The sequence below is a fragment of the Falco biarmicus genome, chromosome 1 (assembly GCF_023638135.1).
Source record: "Falco biarmicus isolate bFalBia1 chromosome 1, bFalBia1.pri, whole genome shotgun sequence".
Lineage (NCBI taxonomy): Eukaryota > Metazoa > Chordata > Aves > Falconiformes > Falconidae > Falco > Falco biarmicus.
The window spans coordinates 38,945,058-38,965,706 of NC_079288.1; the positions used below are offsets into that span (position 1 = coordinate 38,945,058).

The 20,649-nt window shown below is 41.1% G+C and overlaps 1 protein-coding gene across 1 annotated transcript in view; it reads right to left on the bottom strand.

Annotated features, from left to right (window-relative positions):
• Positions 1 to 204: 204 nt before the first annotated feature.
• Positions 205 to 20,649, bottom strand: part of DGCR2 (DiGeorge syndrome critical region gene 2) — a 51,096-nt gene continuing 30,651 nt past the window's right edge. Inside the window, exons 3-10 of the mRNA XM_056335864.1 lie at positions 19,485 to 19,610; positions 16,983 to 17,193; positions 15,934 to 16,010; positions 13,668 to 13,844; positions 11,528 to 11,731; positions 7,005 to 7,157; positions 6,087 to 6,323; positions 205 to 5,300 (exon numbers count right to left, since the gene is read on the bottom strand). Coding sequence (XP_056191839.1) covers positions 5,059 to 5,300; positions 6,087 to 6,323; positions 7,005 to 7,157; positions 11,528 to 11,731; positions 13,668 to 13,844; positions 15,934 to 16,010; positions 16,983 to 17,193; positions 19,485 to 19,610 — 1,427 coding nt within the window. The 3' untranslated portion in view covers positions 205 to 5,058. The remainder of the gene's footprint in view (positions 5,301 to 6,086; positions 6,324 to 7,004; positions 7,158 to 11,527; positions 11,732 to 13,667; positions 13,845 to 15,933; positions 16,011 to 16,982; positions 17,194 to 19,484; positions 19,611 to 20,649) is intronic.

The following is a 20,649-nucleotide window of genomic DNA, read 5'->3' on the forward strand; positions in this document are numbered from 1 at the left end:
ACTTTCTTAAAGTTACACTAATACAGATAAATTCCACTGGAATTTGTACACAGAGGGACTCCAGCAGCCTCCCTGCTTGAAGTTAAATGCATTTATTGATCTTTTTGCAAGATCACAGCTCAGAACTGTGATTTAACAGGACCTTCCTTCACAACACTGAGGAATCACATTGATGCAGAAATCAGGAGACACTGGAACAGGCCATTTCTCTTACAGAACACAATTTATTTGGCATTTGGATGAAATGTTTCTCACAGCATCTTGAGAAAAAAAGAAAGATTAGTGCCAACCCCAAAGAAAGATGTTAAAACAACAAACAAAAAAAAAATCCTGAACAGTGTCACAGGGACTGAATTATTATAGTATCAAATTTAAATTCTACATGGTATTTCACAGAATATCAAAATCTTTTATACACTGCCACAGTTAAGTCCAGTCACAAACCAACTACAAAGGAGAAGCCTGCAAATGCAGTGTTGGCTAAAATTATTTTCCAGGAGAAGGTAAAAAGCAGTGTCTCATTCTCTCTCGCAGCCTCCCAGGCATCCTCCAAGCCCAGCAGTCAGGGTACGGTGCAGCACAGCTACACACGTAGCCCGAGCACGCAGCATCTCTGCTGGCATCAACTCCAACCCACTCAACATTCAAGGTGCACAATACTGGAAAATTAAAGCTATGTCGTACCGTAGCAGGCAGGTAATGCAGACTGTTGTTAGGGGAAGCACATCTTTATCACTGAAAGCATCTATTCCAAAGAAACGCCTATTTCATTTGGAACCTGGGAACATCAGAAGCAAATGTATGAACTTTGATTCGCCTCCTCTACACTCATCTGCTCTAATTTTAGGGTCCAGCTCCCAACTTGCAAGGAAAACTTAAAAGAAATTTCTGTATATTGCATGTTCCTTAGCTAGGAAGAAAAAAGAAGTTTCAGCAACTGAAAAAAGAAGAGACACATGTTATGGATTGCATGAGGCAACATTGTCTGTGCTTTGCCACTGAAAAGCCACATCTGAAAGATAAAACCATCTTTAAAAACAGCTTCAAATTCATTTAACATTAGATGGGATAAGAACGGTAATAATTACTGGTCACAAAAAGATTTTCTTCCCAAGTGAAGCTTGAGATGCATGAACTGGCCATCACCCCACGACACCTCTGGAGGCAGAGCACCCGCTGACTGTAAGATTAAGCCTTCAGAAAAAAATTTCCACCCACTTCATTCTTCTTCTAGATCAGTGTCCTGCCATGAATGGGTAAAGAAATAATCTGAGGCTCAAAACTAGACACAACTGAACACTACGCAGACAATATTTTTGTACATATGAATGACAGTTTTGATTTTCTAGCACAGAATGAAACCCACCGTCCCTCTAACATTACAACACTCTACAACTCATCTCATAAAAAAATTAGAGGCTGCTGTGAGACTGTACGGGTATCACCGGTAACAACAACAGAAGCGAGTATCTAGGGCTGTTCTTGAAGGAACAGCCGAGACCTCAATATGGCACCACAGCACACTGTAAGGATGGGGAATCTGAAGAGTGGTTTTGTCTGTGGCCGCAACGGGAGGTGCAAGCCCAGCACACAAGCGAGCGCTGCAACTTCACAACTGTGGTTAAGGACATCCCAAGAGGAATGCACTCGCTGCTCACTCATGCTGCTGGGAATGATGTGGTAATGCCACCTCCCTCGCTGAGTCTGGAGGGACATTTGGGATGCATCAGTAGTTAAGAAAAACATCCAGAGAAGCGAACAGCGGGGGGGCTGGGAATCAATGCACAAAGTAACTCCAAAGATCTCATCAATCTAATGGCATTCAAAACAGAAAGGTCTTCCTTGGGCAAGCATCAACTCTCTGTAATTGGTGCTCAGGACAAACTGCTTACCAGTCACCTTGCCAAGGGCAAGGAAGGTTTGCTGAGGAGTCAACCGCTGTCAAGAAAACTTAACTCTTCCCCAGTTGGTCCGGAAGTCTGAGTAGTTGTGATGTTTTCTGCTACAAAGGATCTTACTTCAAGAGAGAGTACTCAATGTGAAAAAGCTACATTAAAAAGGGAAAAAAGAAAGACAATTTTATTGCCAAATTAGAAGCTCACCGAGAGGTAAATGAGCTGTACTGAGTGAGCTGCTCTGTTCAAGGCAAAATTTCCCTTGTTTACAGTTAAGAGGAAGGAGGACGGGGAAAAAAAGGAGAGAAAATAGCAGCCTCTGTGCCAATACACAAGTGGAAAAGGCTCAGAAGCAATGGGGGAAATATCACACTGAAGCTTCTACAAAGAAGCCTCCATTTGGAATAGCTACAACCAGGAGCCACCATGAAGTTGCCAGTTGTAACAGAGCTTATTTTCAAATAAAATTCACTACAGAACCAAAAGGAAAATAAAAAAACCCCATTGAACAGATTCCCGCAGTGTTAGGAGAAGTGTGAGGTAAGGTATCTGTTCACCTCAGCCAGAAAACACAGCTTCAGAGACTAAACCAAGCCAAAAGGCCTTTTGTTATTGCGCTAGGATACTACAAAGAACAAATATTCCATCTGGCTTCAAAAGAAATTGCAAATTTTCTATTTTGCACTGCTAACAAAATATTTTTCAGGAACAGATTGTAGTAGCATAGACTTTGCATCCTACTTAAGTGTACACTATCACAGCCTGTCCTACAACAGAGTGTAGCCAGCTTGAGCGAAGTATTAACCCTAAGAGCCTAGTTTACATCCCAGTGCTTAGCTTCATCCAGCTGGATGCAGCACAAAGGTTACCATCTACAGTATGTATACATATATATATCTCGCCACCCAGAAACACACACACGCGCACACACACATTCGTACCTATAAAACTAAAGAAAAATCAGTACATACAATGTATAAAACGTATGAATGTGCTCAAAAATGCACAAAACCCGCTTTATTTTCATACTTCAGAAATGCTCGATCATTTGTACGCATGGTTCTGACTACTGCTATCCATCCACTTCGTTAGACCAGGACTTGAACTCAGAGGAGGAGACGCTAAAAGATCCCACATGGTGAAGAGTTGCTCCTCTCATTTCGTACCACTGCTGTTGGAGCCAGTCACACCAGAGAGCAGGCTGCGGGTGGTGGTACGGCTCCAGGCGGAGAGGCTTCCTAACATGCTTTCTCCCACTCATGTGCCAGCAGCACACCCCAGAACTGTGATTCATGCTCTCCGAGGGATTCAAGATCGTTTGCAAGTGCCTGAATGTCACGACACCAGATACGACCTCAATAACAAACCTCACAGTTTTCTGTGCAAAAGGAGCTGAATTGTCCAGACCAATCCCCAAGTACAGTATAAGCCTATGGGCAAGACACAGAATAGAAAGTAGCAGCATATTCAATGGGGAAAGAGTCAGCTGCACCGGGAAACCACAACAGTGGGTTAGGATTTGTCATACAAGTCTGATTTCTCATCATTACTAGAAAAATAGATCACATACCCACCCCCGCCATGCAGTGTTTTCTTCCTGTCCCTCTAGGCTCGCACCTTTCATAAGGTAACAGAAGAACACTCACAAGGGGCATTCTTTACAAATTCCTTATAATCCATCTCATCTGCTGACTGCTACAGTAAGTCAAGGAGAAGCAGAGGCAGAAGGAAGATGGGGGGAAAGGATAAATTATTTGTACACTGAAATCCAAACTTAAAATCACCTGTAAAGATTATTTTGCACTCATAAAACCAACAGTACCTGACTTCGGGTTTAGTGAGGGAGTGAAGTAAACTTTTTGCCATCTGCAAATTAACTTACAGAGTTCAGTCTGAGGGGGAAATTTAAGATGACATATCAGACTGAAGGAAACTGCTTTATTCACTTAAGTACACCAACCTCATTATAACCCCCCCTCCTGGGACCTGGATAAATTGAGGGGCACAGGGGAAATCCCTACAATAGGGTTGGCCATTTATGGGACTCTGATGAGGAACAAGTGTCCGATTAGAATTAAACAGCACGTATACTGTGTGTTGATCACTGTTTTTAAATGGCATTTGCAGAACTGTAAAGAAGTGAAATGGAGGGAACACACTTACATGCTAAATATAGCATGCAATAAGTAAAGCAAGAACAATGGTCTTTTATCCAGGCCAATCTTGTGCAACTGTTCGCTAAACTTAACGAACGGAGTTAAACTACAAAGAAAATACCTTAATCTTCCTTACGGGATTATAACAAACAGGGGCTTCATTTAGTGAAGTCAGACTACATCAAAGTTAATTGCTCCCCATCTCCTCCCTAAAGTACTACCTAAAACATATGAGGATTCTACCAAAGGGACACAAGTGTTACACATACCCAGTTTTCTTTATGGGCCAAAAGTTTACCCGATGAGATTTTGCAGCTACCAACAAATAACTGTAATTGCAAATCCTAGTTTTCTTACTACCCACTTGTCACATATTGTGTGGATCATTCATCCGTCACTCCCTAAGGTGTTCTGAAACAGCAAGGCAGATCAAAACACACACGTTTCACACCGTGTAACTCTTACTTGGCGACATGTGTTTTAGCTCCTCAAGTGTTCCCATTCCATAAAACAGGCCCCAGTCCCTTCCCCTGCAGTTCCGTCTTCTCTGCCTTTTCCAAGTTCAGCACTGAAGTGAGAGAAAGCAATTGGAAGGTGACTGCCCCCCACCCTCCTTTTCCATTGTCTGTTCCCTGGGTCCAGTGGATCCAGCCAAATCCAAGCAGCTTTCTTCTGGTATAATTTTGTTTCCTCTCAGGTTAAGAAAAAAACCCAAAACAAAACACCCTACCCATACTTTTTACCTCCTTAGAAGTCAAAGGAATTCTCTGCACTCTTTTCCATAGCCAATGGAAAAAAAAGAGCAGTTATACAATCCATATTTACAGGACAAACCAATTAGTGAATGAATAACGACAGCCAAAAATCGAGAGGCACAATCCTAATCTAGAACATAAAAAGCAGTGTTCAAAAAACAAAGTGGAGATTCCTTCTGAAGTTCAAACCACGGATTAGTGTTTGTCTGTGCAAACAGTTGCTAGAACTCTGGTGATCAGCTTTTTACTCCTTTATACAATGGTATTGAGAGAACAGTGGCTGTGACGGCTGCCCGTAAGAGTTTCTGCCGGTGTGTTTTCATTTAGCGGTGTGTCAGGAGGGACAAGAAAGGTGCTGCTGTCAGCAGAGTCTTCCAGCTCCACTGGAGAAGGACCAACTGAGGGAGGAAGCGATCCCTCTGTAAGCTGTGGGGATACGTCACAGTTTCCTAGTGATGGAGGACTGCTTTGCACAGTCTGCGAAAGAACTCCATCTGCAAAGTACAAAAAACAAGCAGCATCAGAACGTGAAGCATCATCATTTCACATTCCTAAATAGATTTACTATCTGTGTTTCTGGAAGCTCCAAGTTTTTCCTGGTTTTGCATTAATGCACAAAGAGATGACACTGCAAAAGAAAACTATGTAGCAAAAATAAAACTTCAATATATAAATAAGATACTTGCACTAATCAGGCTCACTTATCTTGTGAGATATGCTGCTACAAAATCCCAAATTGGAATGATTTCTACAGTATGTGACTATCACAGCTGCAAAACTGAAGAGCACTGGGTGAATCATTAGAAAGTGATATTTTTGGTCAATTTTTGGGGGGTGTGGGTGGGAGAAGTGGGGAGGAGAGAAGCAGCTTGATGTATTTTATTCTAAATCTCCTGTACTTGACATTTGTTCTACTTTTTAATACCAATCTCTACAGACCTATCTCCAAAAGACCAGAAAAGGTACCAGCGTAGTGGAAACTAAGCAACCAGGCAACCCATCCAAGGTAAGGCTTGAAAACAGGTAAGATACGAGTTAAAGTGCTTGCAGCGTGGATTCCATTTGTAATTTAGGCGATCCAAAGAACCTTTGAGAAAAACCAAGCTTAATGGTATATTTTAACAAAAGACTTTTCCATGTGCAGAAATAGGAGATTTTATTGTGAAATATTTTCCTATCACAATCACTGAAACACATGATTATAGTTTAAGAAAACTCAACAACCTACCATCTAGCCAAAAAGAAAGAGAGGAAGAAAGGAGAAATTGTTGCCTGCATACCTGGAGTGGAACAAAGGATGCTGTCTGGATTGACAGAAGCCTCATAAGGAGGAGGTGGGTCATCTGGATGTTGAATATCTGGATACTTGTAAGCAGTATAGGGCGGAGGTGGATCATGGAAGTGAAATGCCCCACCTTCCCCATCATCTGAAAGATGCAGTGGAGTAAGGCCAGTTCCAAAACCATCAGGACCATAATCAAAACCAGGCATCCTGCGGCCCAAGTTAAAATGGTGCACTATTTCAAGAGAAGAAAAAAAAGTGACTTTAGCCCATGCTTTCCTCTTCTTCAGTTTAAGGCAGATCTCAACACCTGTCTCCACTTTTCACACCCAAGGAACTCACGTCTCCTGAAGACCTAAAAAAGTCTACATAACCTACACAAGTAAGCTCACTGTGGTTACACAACGATAGCCAGGGCCTCCTGCTCCCAGCCTGTTTGCCCTGCATCACATCTACATTTGATCCTAACCTCTTCAAGCTAAGGGGATCATTCACACATAGAATATATTTCAGATTTGTACCACATACAAACAAAACATATTTTTCCATTATTGGCTAAAAAAGGTCAAGTCTGAAGAACCTACCAAGACACACGCACAGGCACAGTCAAGCAAGACTGTGACATTTCTCACCTTTACATACATCAACCTGTCAGTAAGGAGCATGAGGCACAAGGTAAAAGTGTTGACATACAAGTGTTCTCTTTGAATGTGGAGTGGTTCAGAGAACCAAAACTTTCACAAACCATGACCAGCTCCAAGCAGCCAGCACAGAGCTACGTTTGGGTGTAGTACTGACTAGAACCTATAACCAGACTTATGCTGATATTTTCCACAGATTTGTATTTCTTCTGCTCTCTTTATTCTGAAGCACGTACACTACTTAGATCAAGATGCATTAGACACAGGCTACTTACAATTTGCTCCAATCAAAGACTCTATGCGCTCTCTCCGCCTCTGACGTAGCCGGTGGACCATGAAGAGCAGCAGAGAGAGGATGAGGAAGGAGGAAATGCAGCTAACAATCAGACGCATTCCACCAGCCATTGAGTCAAACAAACTGTTGCCATCTGTTACATAAAACATACAAAAGAAGCCCGTTACTGTTGTTCAAGACTATTTTTCTTGGTGTTCTGTCAGTAACAGAGAGAAACGCAGAATAAAGATTCATTAGCCTGGTTTAACATTTATCTGTATTTCAAAAATGTAAGAAAATTATGAATCATCAGGTGATTTAGCTATTTATTCCAAGGAGAGCTAAACATTTCTAAAAATATCTTAATCAGCAAAAGGGACAAGGTGCTGATGGTTTCAGGTCTCTGAAAATAGGAAAAAGGAAAGGTTAACAGCATTTTGCATATCTACTTGTCTCCCTGGCATGACTGATGATGTTATACTGAAGAGGACAGCAAGCCTGGAAGCTATGGGAAAGGCCTAAGAACCAGCATATCTACACACTATGCCTACTTGACTCCTGAACACCTTAACTTTTACATCAACAACAAAAATCTCTAGTCATTATCACCAAGATCTGGTCATCTAAATTCCAGTGTCATTGGTGCATTGGTTAGCACCATCAAGTGACAGGAACTAAAAATACCTTAAAAAGCTGAATCAACATGATCATCACCATTCAGGAACTGAAGGGATTAAGGTAAACAGGAATTAAGTATTTTCCTAGAATCACATAGAAAGCAAGTGGCAGAACACAAAACAGGCAGGAGGTTAGGACTTTGAGAGCTCTATACCACTGCTAACCAGATCCACACTTGGAAGGCTGTTGCGACTGCAAATTTTCACTGTTCTACCAGTACCAGACGTGACAGGTATTAATTTTTCACAATTCAACTAATCACGCTTGGTTATGCTTAAGTAGCAAGTGCACATACAGACACTCTACTGTCCTGGTTACTGCTGGGATTGAATTAATTTTCTTCAGAGTAGCTGGTACAATGCCGTGTTTTGGATTTAGTATGAGAATAACATTGATAACACCGATGTTTACATCGTGCTCAGTACAGGAACTGGGGGGAGTTGGCAGGGGGCTGCTGACCACTGCTCAGGGACTCGCTGGGCATCGATCAGCGGGTGGTGAGCAATTGTATTGTGCATCACTTGGGGGTTTTTTTCCCCTCGGATTTTATTCCTCTCTCTCCCTCTCCACTTCATTACAATTATCATTGTTGTCTTTATTATTTTTACTTTGTTTCAAGTATTAAACTGTTCTTATCTCAACCCATGGGGTTTACCTTTTCCCAGTTCTCCTCCCCATCCCACTGGGAGTGGGGAGTAGCGGGTAGTTGTGTGGTACTTAGCTGCTGGCTGGGTTTAAACCACATCTACACAAAGAAAAATTACCTAAAAATGACTGTGCTGTGTTCTTTGCACCAGTTTCCCGTTAAAAGAGCTCCGAAAGAGACACACAACCAGGTCAGGTGTGGATAAGAAACAGATGAAGTGGCTGCACAACCTGGTCACCTACTGCTACAGGACACGGGCACTACCAGGCACAAGCCCCTCTCCCCAGCCACCATGGTGCCACTGCACTCCCTACAGCAGCCAGCCAGATCCTGGCCACCTCTCCTCTCAATACTTTTCCTTTCACTAACAGACACTAAAGCTGTATCAAAGATCCCTTACAAAAGCAAGCTAAAAACCTTACAAAAATTCTAAGTACTGGCTTGCTACAAATGCTAGTAACATTACAAAAACACCTCATTTATACATCGGCAAAGTACATGGCTAACAGGCTGGTATTATTACGTAATGCATTCCTGGCAACAAGAAATTCATTTAATAGTGCACCATGCATGGAGCTTGAACATCACACCCTCTCAAATCTGGCTGTGCCGTACAAAAGCCTCTGTGCTGTCCAACCTTTTAGCAACTCTTACTGTCAGAGCTTGAACTGATGCAGTCACACACCAACCAGCACACCCTCCTGAATGCCACAGACCTGCCGTTGTTCCTCCTCCATTTCATGGCAATGCTGACTCCATCAACATCATAAATTACTGCTAGTAACTGCCCTAAAGAAAGTGAGTGAAGTAAAACATACACACAGCCAAGCATGACACAATCTCGTAGGCAGAAAGTCTGACTTCCATGTATTCTCTTTAGATCAGCTACAGCTGCAGTTCTTGGACCTTCTGGGGGCACCTTGGGCCTCTATCACACTGGTCCCAGCCTGTGAGAGCTCCTAACATCCAACCTGTTTAGTTGGATTAACTATTGTCAAGTCCTAGATTAAAAAAAAAAAAGGACAAAGACTCAGCCTGTGCAGAACAAGGTAAGTCATCACAGATCTCCACCCCACATAAATACAAACAGATTATTTCAGAAAGACTGTTTTACACTCAATCCAGTAGTAATACCCTGCAACTGCACCAGTTTAGTCACTAGAAAAGCTTGTGCACCATCAGCTTTTTAAAAGTATTTTATTTCTTTTATTACCGTTTCACAAATAAGAGTTGAAGGTCTGTCTAAAAAAGAGCCACACAGAAAAATTATTTTCTACCACATCCACAGAGAGCAATAGACAGATTACCTTGGTTTCAGCATTAGTACAGGAAAGATTTTCCTCTGCTATTTATCTTCAACTAAACAGTGGCATCTTGCAAAAGAGTATAGCTGTGATTGCCCAGCTTACTCCTACCACTGAAAAACTCCTCTACTACCAAGTCCTTGAGTAATAGTTGTTATCCACTTATAATCATTGCTCACCCACTCACACTGCGAGAGCTGATTACCTGCCAGCCCAACAGCAGGATTTATTTCCCCCTAGTCTCTCCTTGGGTGATTAATTTACTTACTGTTGATTAATAAACTGTTTTCTTTCCTTGTAACAGAGCTTAGAGAAGATATATGTTAAGAACTGGACAAAGATAAATACATGCTGATTAAGGAAAGCAATTCATTAATTTTGCCATCTGGAAGAGTCATTTATAAACACCCAGAAGGAAAACCAAAATGCTTCATTTAAAAATTTCAGTGTTTATCACTAGCTGAAGTAACTTCATTATGAAGGAAGTCTGACAACTGCTTGATGATTCTTCTCTCAAAAATTAAGTTACTAAAAAAACCAGAACACTTCAGGCCAGAGTATAATGAAACAGTTTTATTTAGCATCAGTAGAGAAAGAAGAGCTTAAGGATCAGAAAGAATGTGGTAAAACACACTCTTCAAATCAGTATTCATGAAACAGTTAAGACCCACAGCAACAAGCAAGGATTAAAGCATGAGGTTAACCCAGGTCGTCTTATCCTGTCTGCCGAATGATGCTTTGCTGACACTGTTCCTGAAAATAAAAAAAGTGAAGATAAACTCTTAACTGCTGTAAGAGTGGGAGGAAGGCTCCTCTTTTCTCCCCACTCTATCACCGACCAACCTGCAATACTAGCTATGAACATCTGTTAAGCTTAGCCCTCAGAACAAATGTGAGTGACAGCCAGGAGGAGCTAGTGGTCTTTAATTTCTGTAGTTGAGACAGATCAGAAAGACTGCAATTTTGGAAGCCAATAAGCACCCCTTTTCTGCAACGGAATGAAAGAACCCTCTGACCTTCCACATTTTCCCTAAGAGTTCAGAACAATAGTTCCTTAGTGCACTCAGATAAGATTAGGTTCTTTCAAAATACCAGGAAATAACAGTATCACAGAACAGTTGCGGTTGGAAGGGTCGTCCTGGTATCACCTAGTCCAACCCCTGCTCAAGCAGCGTCGGCTAGAGCAGGTCACGCAGGACAGAGTCCAATCGGGCACTGAAAATCCTCCCCCAGATGGAGACTCCACAAGCAACCGGCTCCAGCATTTGACCACCCTCACAGTAAGTTCCAAGTAAGATACACTTATTTTCACAAGTCTCTTTACAGAATAATAACCCCCCACAAATTTGCATCCCCAAACAGTAACTGACAAACAGTTCAGAGTCATCTGAAGACTTTACTGATCCAAAACAAGAAGCGGCACCGAGATGCCAAATCCAATAAACAAGGCTGCATGTCCTGATTATTACTGAAACTATTTATAAACTCTGCTTCCCACGCGACCCCTGCATGCAAACTCACACACACACACAAATGCTCATGTCCAGAAAAAGATGCTTAATTAAGTGAAAAGTCTTTTCATGACAACTAAACACAACAAAGGAACCATGCAAGGTGCTCTACGAAAAATCCACAGTAGTGTCAACCTCCATACAGAAAAAACAGCTACTGCTTCTCCTACATAGGTAGCATCAAGGACAACTAATTCTTTCCAGACACACTCTGAAGTGTTTCATGTCCTGTGATTTGGTATCTTTCCCCACAGGGGGCTTGTACTCAGCAATGTTGAAGCACTGAAAAAAAGATGTATCATTTCAAAGAAAGTTATACCCAAAGATAACCAATTTGAGCACCAAACTCATTTTTCTTGACAAAACTGTAGCAGTCAGCTCTTACCTGGGTCTAAACACGTAAATTTGCAGCACTCCTTAGGGTCTTTGCGATACTGCTGACACCCCTGGGGCCGTTCACACAAAGCAGCCACACACATTTCAGGTTCACCATTGTGACATGTACAGCTCAAACAGGGATCATTCCCTTTTGGAGTGAAGTAGTAGCCTTCATCGACAATGTTGTCTTTGATATCAACGCAAGTCTGGCCTAGGACAGAAACGTACGTCAATATCCAAGTGTCTTGGATTGAACCAGCCAGACCAAGTCCAGTTTATTCTGTTACATGAAGTGATTTGTAAACATAAGCAGACCACCAGTTAAAAGCCTCACCTTCACATTAAAGCAGCTTTGAAAACAGATCTCCAAGGAGTGGGGAAGATAATGGATAGTTTGGGAGCACACAGGGATGATTTACTGCTCAAAATTGACAAAGTGAGTTTTAGGTACTTAGTGGAATTGACGTACTTAGCTGCATCTTGATCCCCGCACAGCAGACGAAGTTTAGCTGTCTTCTGTCCTCTGTCCTTTCCTTCAACTGAAGGCAGGTACCAAAACCAGAGGGAGGGAACGCAGACAGCACTGGGACCTGCCAGCTGAAGGAACTGCTACGGGAGGGTGGCCTGCCCCCTCTACCCTCGCACAGGTCTGCTGGGAGGCTCCACAGGAAAGTTCAAACTGGAAGAGACCTGAGGAGGTGTCTCCAGCTCAATCTCCTGCTCAAAGCAGGTCAGCTACGACAACCTAGCAGGTTGCTGAGGGTTTTAGCTAATCTGGTCATAAAAACGTCTGAGGTTTTTTGTGTCCACAGCTGCACAACGGCCCTAAGAGTCTGTTCCACTCTTGATTACCCTCACGATTAAACCGTTTTTCCCTGGCATTAATTCAAATCTCATTTCAACTTAGTGACCCTTGACTCCTGCCACGCACTACTGCCAAGAGCCTGGCTCCATCTTCTTGATAACCTCCTGGTAAGTACTGGCAGGCAGCTCTCGGATCCCCCAGAAGCCTTCCCTTCTGCAGGCTGAAAGAGCCCCATTCCCACTGCCTCACCCCAAAAGACAGGCACTTCAGCCCACATCACCCATCCTGCTGGCCCCCACTGAACTTGCCTCCATTCGTCAAGGTCTTGTCAACACTTTTCTTGTACTTTGAGGCCTGAAATTGGACACAGCATTCTTCTGCTCAGCTTATACATCCGATACCCTCACCCTCTGGTTAATGTTTTGGCAGAGCTATTGCCTTCCTTACAACATCACCTCAAAAAATTGACCAAAAAGGTCATCCTTTGATCATATTTTGACTAAACCCATGTCCTTCAATATCAGATTCCAAGATCTTATTACATCTCAAGTAGACAAGGCATCATCATGTCTTCCTAATTTTCAGTATTCCAGGTGCAAAAGCAGGCAAAGGGCTGGATTTTCCTCCCTTGCCATTCTGTAAGTCTTTGTCCTGCTTTAAAGAAAAAGCAACCTAGAAAAATTTCAAGAACTGCAGTAAAAGTTCAGCTTGCAAAAAAGAAGTTCAACTTTCTCCTTGCAAAGCAGCACAATCTATATCAGGTTTCTTAAGGATTACCTGAAAATACCACCAATACCTCTGTGGGTATCAAGCCTTTTTAAGTAAAGAAATGCAAGATACAGGATGAAAGTAATTTTTTTTCACTTTTAAGTCTGCAGCACCACTTGCTCTGCCCACCCCCCCACCCCACCCCTGCCCCGCCCCAGTTCTAATAATTGTCTGGAAAGAATTTACTAGAATTTGCTATATTCAAAGTAAACCAGAAATAAGTGTTTCATTATTTTCATGTGAAGCTACTAATTTATGATAGTAAAGTGTTTTCTTTTTTTTTAACTTTCTTTTTCAAGTATACTTTATTTTGGGGCTGACAGAGCTGCTTAACAATAATTTTTTTGTGAAAATCTGTACTGTGCCTGACTACCACACATTGTGATGCTCCTATTTATAAAAACCAAACAGAAACTTAAAAACCACCCCCTCCTCCGCCTTTTTGGTTTTTTTTTTGTTTTTTTTTTAATTTCACTGAGCAAAAGTAGAAAGGATAACTAACTGATTTCCCCATATTTATTATGTATATATTTAAACATGCAACGCAGTTAACGCTGAACTAAAACCAACTTACTTCTTTTGCAGAGGAATGAAGATTTCTCATAGCAGTTTTCAGCATACCAGCTGTGTAAACCATGGTGCCGAAGGGTAGGAAAATGGAAACACTGAAGCTGGGCACAAAGAACATTTTCCTTTTCAGACATAGCCGTACCAAAGATAGGGTCAGGGGGTAAAAATACTTCTGAAGAGCCTAGAACAAGATGCATTGGTATAAGCAGCCTGCAGGTATGCAATGCTTTAGAAAGGCTCTGTAATATCACTCATTTCATGCACACCAACCCTGCTACAAGGCTACTGTCCTCTAGCTTTAGCTTCCATTAGCAGCATTCCTCCAGGGAAGGCAAATACCAGGGAGGGAACGGGTGACTCAGAGGAAAGAGGCTGCTGTTTTCAAAGTACTGGGTAATTTTGTCATTCTGAACCAGCAGGACTGATGTTCCAATATCGCTACAAGTGCTGCTTTGCGGAGTCCTGTGGGGTTTGCCTGCCAATAGTTATGCACCCTTTCAAACAATGCGGGCCTTGGTCACGCTTGCTACTAGCGGAGCAAGGACCCATACCAATCCTGTACCTGACACTCCAAGCACCTACTAGTGCTTCCTAAGAGGTGTGTAGATCTATCCTGTGCAGCACACTGCAGAGCTGCTCCTCAATGTCTCACACTGCTCATTCAGAGTGCAGAGCCATGCTATGCAGAGAACAAGGCTGCAGTGCTGCTTCTGCAGTGATGGTACAGACTATTTGGTCCTCCTAACTCATGCAATTGTTAAGAGACTGTATTGTGATTGGTTCCAAACAGTGCAAGAGGTGTTGCAGACATTTTATAACTTTTAAAATGTTGTTTCTGGCTCACTTCACCATTAAATCTGCTGGTACACAAAGTTGCAGAGATTAATGGGAGACCAAGACACAGCAATTGTAAAAATTAGCCTATATGTTTTCAGAAGCCCACTTGTCGAATCTGTGTTCTTAAACATTGATTTTAACAACTCTTGCAGTAAGCGTATTACACAGTCTTCTCACGCTTCTTTCAAACACCATTAGATATGATGGTTTTTTGTTTATGCAACTAAGTCCTCCTATTATATTTTTTGAGGGCTTCCACATCCCAATAATGGATTAAAATTTGCAAGCTATAGGACCCTAAATCACTTTCTAAACAGACACCGCGGATTTCAGAGTCTGCCTTGCTACAAGTCAATGCAGCTTAAATAGTTTTTCAGAAGCTACTGAATGCTACTCTGTGCTGTGTTTCATATGGCTACCCCTTTATTAAACAGAAAACTTGCAATCAAAAGAATATATGGTATTGAGAAGGCTTAAGTTTATATAATGCATCGAATAAAATACAGCTTACAATAAAAACAGGTGTCACGGTTTTTCTGTAAATTAGGCCTCCCTGTTTGTTAACACTGTCAGCAGATGGCAGTGCAGTCAACTTTCCAAAAAGCAAAGGAAGGTGCTTTTAAGAACGTGGATTTTTTTCCTTGGGCTTCACAGAAGAAACCTACCTATATAAACAGTTTTGTGCAGAGCAGAAATCCCTATTATGGAGATTTCAGACAACCAGGAAGGCATAATTTACATAAAAATTCCCTCCCTCCCTTTCTCCTGCTGTCCAAAGACATCTTTAGGTGCTTTATTTTAAGGAACTGAAGAAAATGTTCCATCCTCTACAAGAAAGAATAACTTTGTCTGAACATTCAGTTTACTTGAATGACAAACGACATCAATAATCTTGTGCATGGCAGCACAGTAAACAAGTACTGTCATTAGAAAGTTATGCAGGGGGTTCTACTACTTCTCACATGTCAAAGGATGTATTTTTCAAGATGCAAATGTTCAGCAAAATTCTGTTCATAATGCTGTATCAATATCTAATGGAAGTTCCTCTTCCAGATTTTTCCATTATTGAAAATTGTATATGAGAAGAAAACTTTTCAGCTTAGTTTCCAAATGCTACACTGGAATTCACAGTGCTGGTGCTTAAAAAAACCCTACAGAGTAGTTTCCTTTTTTTCAGCTTAATCAAGGGGAAAGCCCAAATAAATGGACAACCATGTTCTCTCCACAAGATTCAATGTGAAAAAATATCAAACTTCTTACACTTGAAAGTAAGATGTGTATCGAGTATTAAACTCTTTCGTTTTGACATTGTAAAGCAAAGCAGTTCCCCTACATTATCACCAAAAGAAGTTACATTGTTCTTGCACATAATATTCGTGCTTTAAGACAGCTTCCATGGGCCATTTAATTAATTAGTAATTTGAGAGACCTACCTTTATAAGCTACTTCCCAATGGCCTTCCAGAGAGTGATTTCGATTGGTGATCACATACTGATATCCAACCCAGAACCTACAAAGAAATTAAGTTAGATTGTAAAGCTACAAGTCAGAAAGATACTAACAAACTATATGACACGGAACCTTTCAATGTCTTCATACTTAAAAGCTAACTTTCAAAACATTCTGATGATTTTTTCCTTAACGTTTAAGCCCATACATTGGCAATGCAGATAGAGACACTACAGGTGAGGAACAGAGGAGAATATTTGATAGTTTTCTACACTTACAAATGATAACTCACCACATCTTTTATTCATTATAAGCACCTTATTTTGTTGTTATGGCAGCACTTCAGTATCTCGAACACAAAAACCACAGAAAAGCATCCAGAAGTATTTTATAAACATATACAACTTCTGTCACACTGTTCTGGATCAAACCGTCTAGCTCTCCAGAGATAGAGATACACCATTACTGAACCACTCCTGGTGACCCGTGATGTCATAGCAGCCAGTAAGACTGACAGAAAACCCACAGGCAAAAAAAAAAAAAAAAAAAAAAAAAAAAGAATTTCGTTTGTTGTGAACTAACAAAATGAAATATCTTAAGCCACTGGAACAGTTCTTGCAACTCAAAATGGCTTTTTATTTCATTCTTAGCTCAAACTTGCGGTCTTTGTTAGAGCTACTGGTACTTATCAGAAACAAAAATTCTGTTGAAAAATTTAAAGAATTACTTCTTACACAAGGTAGCACAGCAGTAAGTCACTGTAAAATCCATCTTCCCTGTTGCAATTCAAGAATACCAGTACATTGTTGAGACAGCCTGAAGATAAAGAGACTGTTGACTTGTAGCCTACCTGTTAATGTTAATTAAAACATACAACACAGATGGCCAAACAGTCAACCAGCATGCTCATACTGATTAAGCTGAAGTCAATTTTACCATTAGATTCTCTAAGCAAACTGAACTACCAGCATTCTTATCACACAGAAACCTTTCTCATGTAATACAAGATCTTTGTCCTTTCCTTCCTACTCACCTACGCTGGTCCTTCCTTACAAATGTTTTTTCTTCCAAGTCCCACTCCTGTGCCAGGATAAACCTTAGCTCTTGGTCTGCAGTGAAGGTGGCGAGGGATCCATTCACCCGCTGACATGTCTGCACGGCATCCCAGTAGTTCTCTCCATTTAAATACACTCTGTAACAGCTGGCTGTGCCCTCATAGTGGTGCCATCCTGTTGGGCACTTTCCTAGGAAACATGAAGAATAGAAGGGAAACCATTCCCCCCAAATTAGGATCTTCAAGATAATGCATCCTAATCAGTCTATGACAACACAATGCATAATCATTCGGATGTGTACACACAACATACTGTGTATATTTCACCTCATCAGGAGGAGGTATGTGCGTTACCGATCACAGAAGACTTACTTTACTACAGATTTTGATAAAGGAAAAAAAAAATTAATGTATCTTAAAGGATGCAACTCCTAGTAATGTTTCATTGTATTGTGACAGGCTTTAAAGTCTTTAATTAAGACTGATGATCTACTTGTGGAAAACATTTCCCTGCACATCTTTATAAATCCAGTCAGTTCGATCAATCCAAGCCAAAACAAGCAGCAAGAAGCAGGAAGAAAAAACCAGAGGTGGCCAATTTAATGACTGTATCTTTCTGTTAGGTGGTTAGCAATACAACCAACTTGCTGTGACGTTTTCAACCTACTTCTACAGTCTCAGCAGTATTCACGTAATCCTGCTTCCATAGTCAATCACTAAAGACAACGGGGATTCTGGGGTAACTGTTGTTTGCTTTGGAAAAGGATCACTGCGAAAGTAAGGAGGTGATGGCATGAACTGCTGTGCCTACTTTCTCTCAATCAACTCAACTAAGGGAATATGCAAGCAAAGCCTCGAGGCATTTCTGGATGAAACAGGCCCATGGGCTTTTGACTGGCATTCTTGGGGGTGATGGGTAACTAACAGAGAAAAACACAGAGGCAGGCAGCTGAAATTTAAAACGCACATGAAATACGATTTTAGCACCTGCATTTGCAGTATTTACTTTGCACAACACTTAAGAAAGGAACTTTAAGTTCACATACTGTTTTATGTTCATGGCATACATTCACAAAGTTCCTGTTCTCAAGCCTCTTTAACTCCCTCTTCAGAAACAGTGACCTTTGTCATCAAATAACAATACACAAACTTAGATTTGAAGCCTTTTAATTAAATGTCTTTCCTTATTCTCCATTTATATGGGATCTTTTAATATCTGCTTCACTAAGGTGGGACAGAATACAGTACCAATCAGACTGCAGAGCATATTAGATATTGCTGTATCAATTTCTAAATTGCTTTATTGTCCTTTATACATTCTACTAACATAATTTAGCTACTGGAATCCATGACAAATCAAAATACCTATTTTTAATAAGCATTTTTGTCCTTAAAAAAAATTAACAATGAGGTGAATTTTTACCTTTGCTAATCATTTGTCTTTTTCAGATCACCATAGTCCAAAGCAATTTTTCCCAATTACTGCCATACTGTCTTCCCACCACGCCCCCTTCCTAACCTGTCCCAGCCCTCCCTCCAAGGCTAATCAGTGCTGTCTCACACTCTCAAATCACTGTGTGAACCCTGGAGCAAAGAGGGAACCAAGATAAGAGGGAGAAGGCAGGGGAGATTTAGATGTTTAGGGCCTGCAGAGATTCAGAGGCATGTCCCAGTTTCAGCCATGATAAGGCAGCAGTCACTACAAGCCATGATCAGCAGGAAGGATGCTTGCAGGACACTTATAACTCTTTAGATAAGGCAAGGACTAGGATGCTGACAGTGGCACAAACAGTGCTGCAGATGAGAGGGTAGAATGACACTAAAGTGATATTTTTTGAAGATTCCTGATTGACTGATGCGAGTAACACAGCAAAACCCAATCAAGTGCTACACAGTTCCTTAACAGGTTTTGTCTTCAGAGAAGTGAAGAATTTAAGTTCCCCATTCCCTAAAGAGTATTTTTCCTATTAAAAATGATATAAAATTCACAACATCAGAAACGCACTTTAATTAACTAATAGTGCAACATCCTTAAGTTCATCTTCAAATTTACTTCGATCAAGAGCAATCAATTTTGGTTTCCCCCCACCTTCCAGGGCACCTCCATGCAAGCTCACATCAAGAGACAAGGGCTAGACTATATCCCCTGCTGCAGGCTGAAACCATTACTTAAACCGTGGGCTTAGTTTTCTGTAATTGCAATGAGTTATAACAGAAAATTGCAACTCTGGTTTCACAAGAAGAGAGGATTACAGAAGTAGAATTCTTTGCATGCATTGGCCTGCTATATAAACTGCGCAATATAACAGGACATACACAGAAGAAGTGTACAAAAACCTTAAAAAGTACTGCACATGAATAAAATCTGGTCAAAAAGCTATGCAAGAGATAAATCTATTAATTTCTCCCTAAAAAAATATTGCCTAAATTGCTAAATTAATTAGCAGAAAGATGGCCCAGATTTCCTAGTCTGCAACTTACTGCTAAATCGGACAGGCTGTGCCACATTGACAGTGTGAAAACGGGTTGTCTCTCCTCCTCTCCCTCGATTGTGCCTGGAGTCCACATTCTCCTTCCCATGGTAAGTTCGCTGGTCCCCTGTCAAGCCTGGGGACCAGAAGGAATAGTCAGTACTGGTGAAAGATGCAAGCAAAGAGAGATTTCTTTTTATTAAACTTTCTCTGGATTTTCATTCAAGACATATAAGATAAATGACAGAGGTAAACAAAGATGGTAGATCCTGCAATAACAGCTTGGCCATTTTACACAGTACATAACCAAAATACCTACAATTGAAAAGAACCAACAAGCCATTACAAGAGTCTTGCAGAATAAGCGAAATCCTTCTGCAGATCCTCAGCAGCCTGCAGCTGCACACAGGACTTGATGCTTGCCATTTCAATTGCTGCAGCAAATGCATCATCCCCAGTGCGTTTTATCTGTTCCTGTTTACAGAACTACCCACTATCCAGCTGCTTTGTTTCTCAGTTTTATGTTCAAGGATATAAGACAACTTCTCCAACACATTTTTCAACACATTCTGAGTTCTAGGACAAAATTAAAACCAGGAAAGGAAACCCATCTTCAGTCGGAAGAACAAAGTTTTTCATTCACTCAAGCTTCTATTGGAAATGTTAGTTCATTATTTCTGAAACAAAACCCACACACATCCTCATCTCAGTGTCAGGGCTTTTGACAACTGGATTCAGTAACTGAACATAGTGCAAGATGTTATTCCAGAAAAGGGGTTCCCCCAGCTACCAGGCGTAAATAAGGAACACACAGTTCAGGTGGAGACGCTGCAGAGTAAGCCATAGCCAGCAAAACTAGCAAGGTCCTAAGTAGGAAGGCTGGTACAGTGGTGGGGAGAAACCTTTGAGGAAGACTGAGATGAGCACCAGGAACGATTAATCTGGAAACAAGGGATTAACCTTAAAAAGAGAAAAATTAATAACCAAAGAACCTATGAATGTAAGCATTAGAAATATCTACTAGTATGTAATTTAATACTACTAGATGTTATTAAAGGTAGAGTTTAACCAGCGAAGAGCTATGCAGACATTAATTTCTACATTAAAAAAATCAGCTTATTTTCCTTTAAAGCTGATTAGCTCTATTTAGCCTAGCTAAACCAAATAAACCAGTC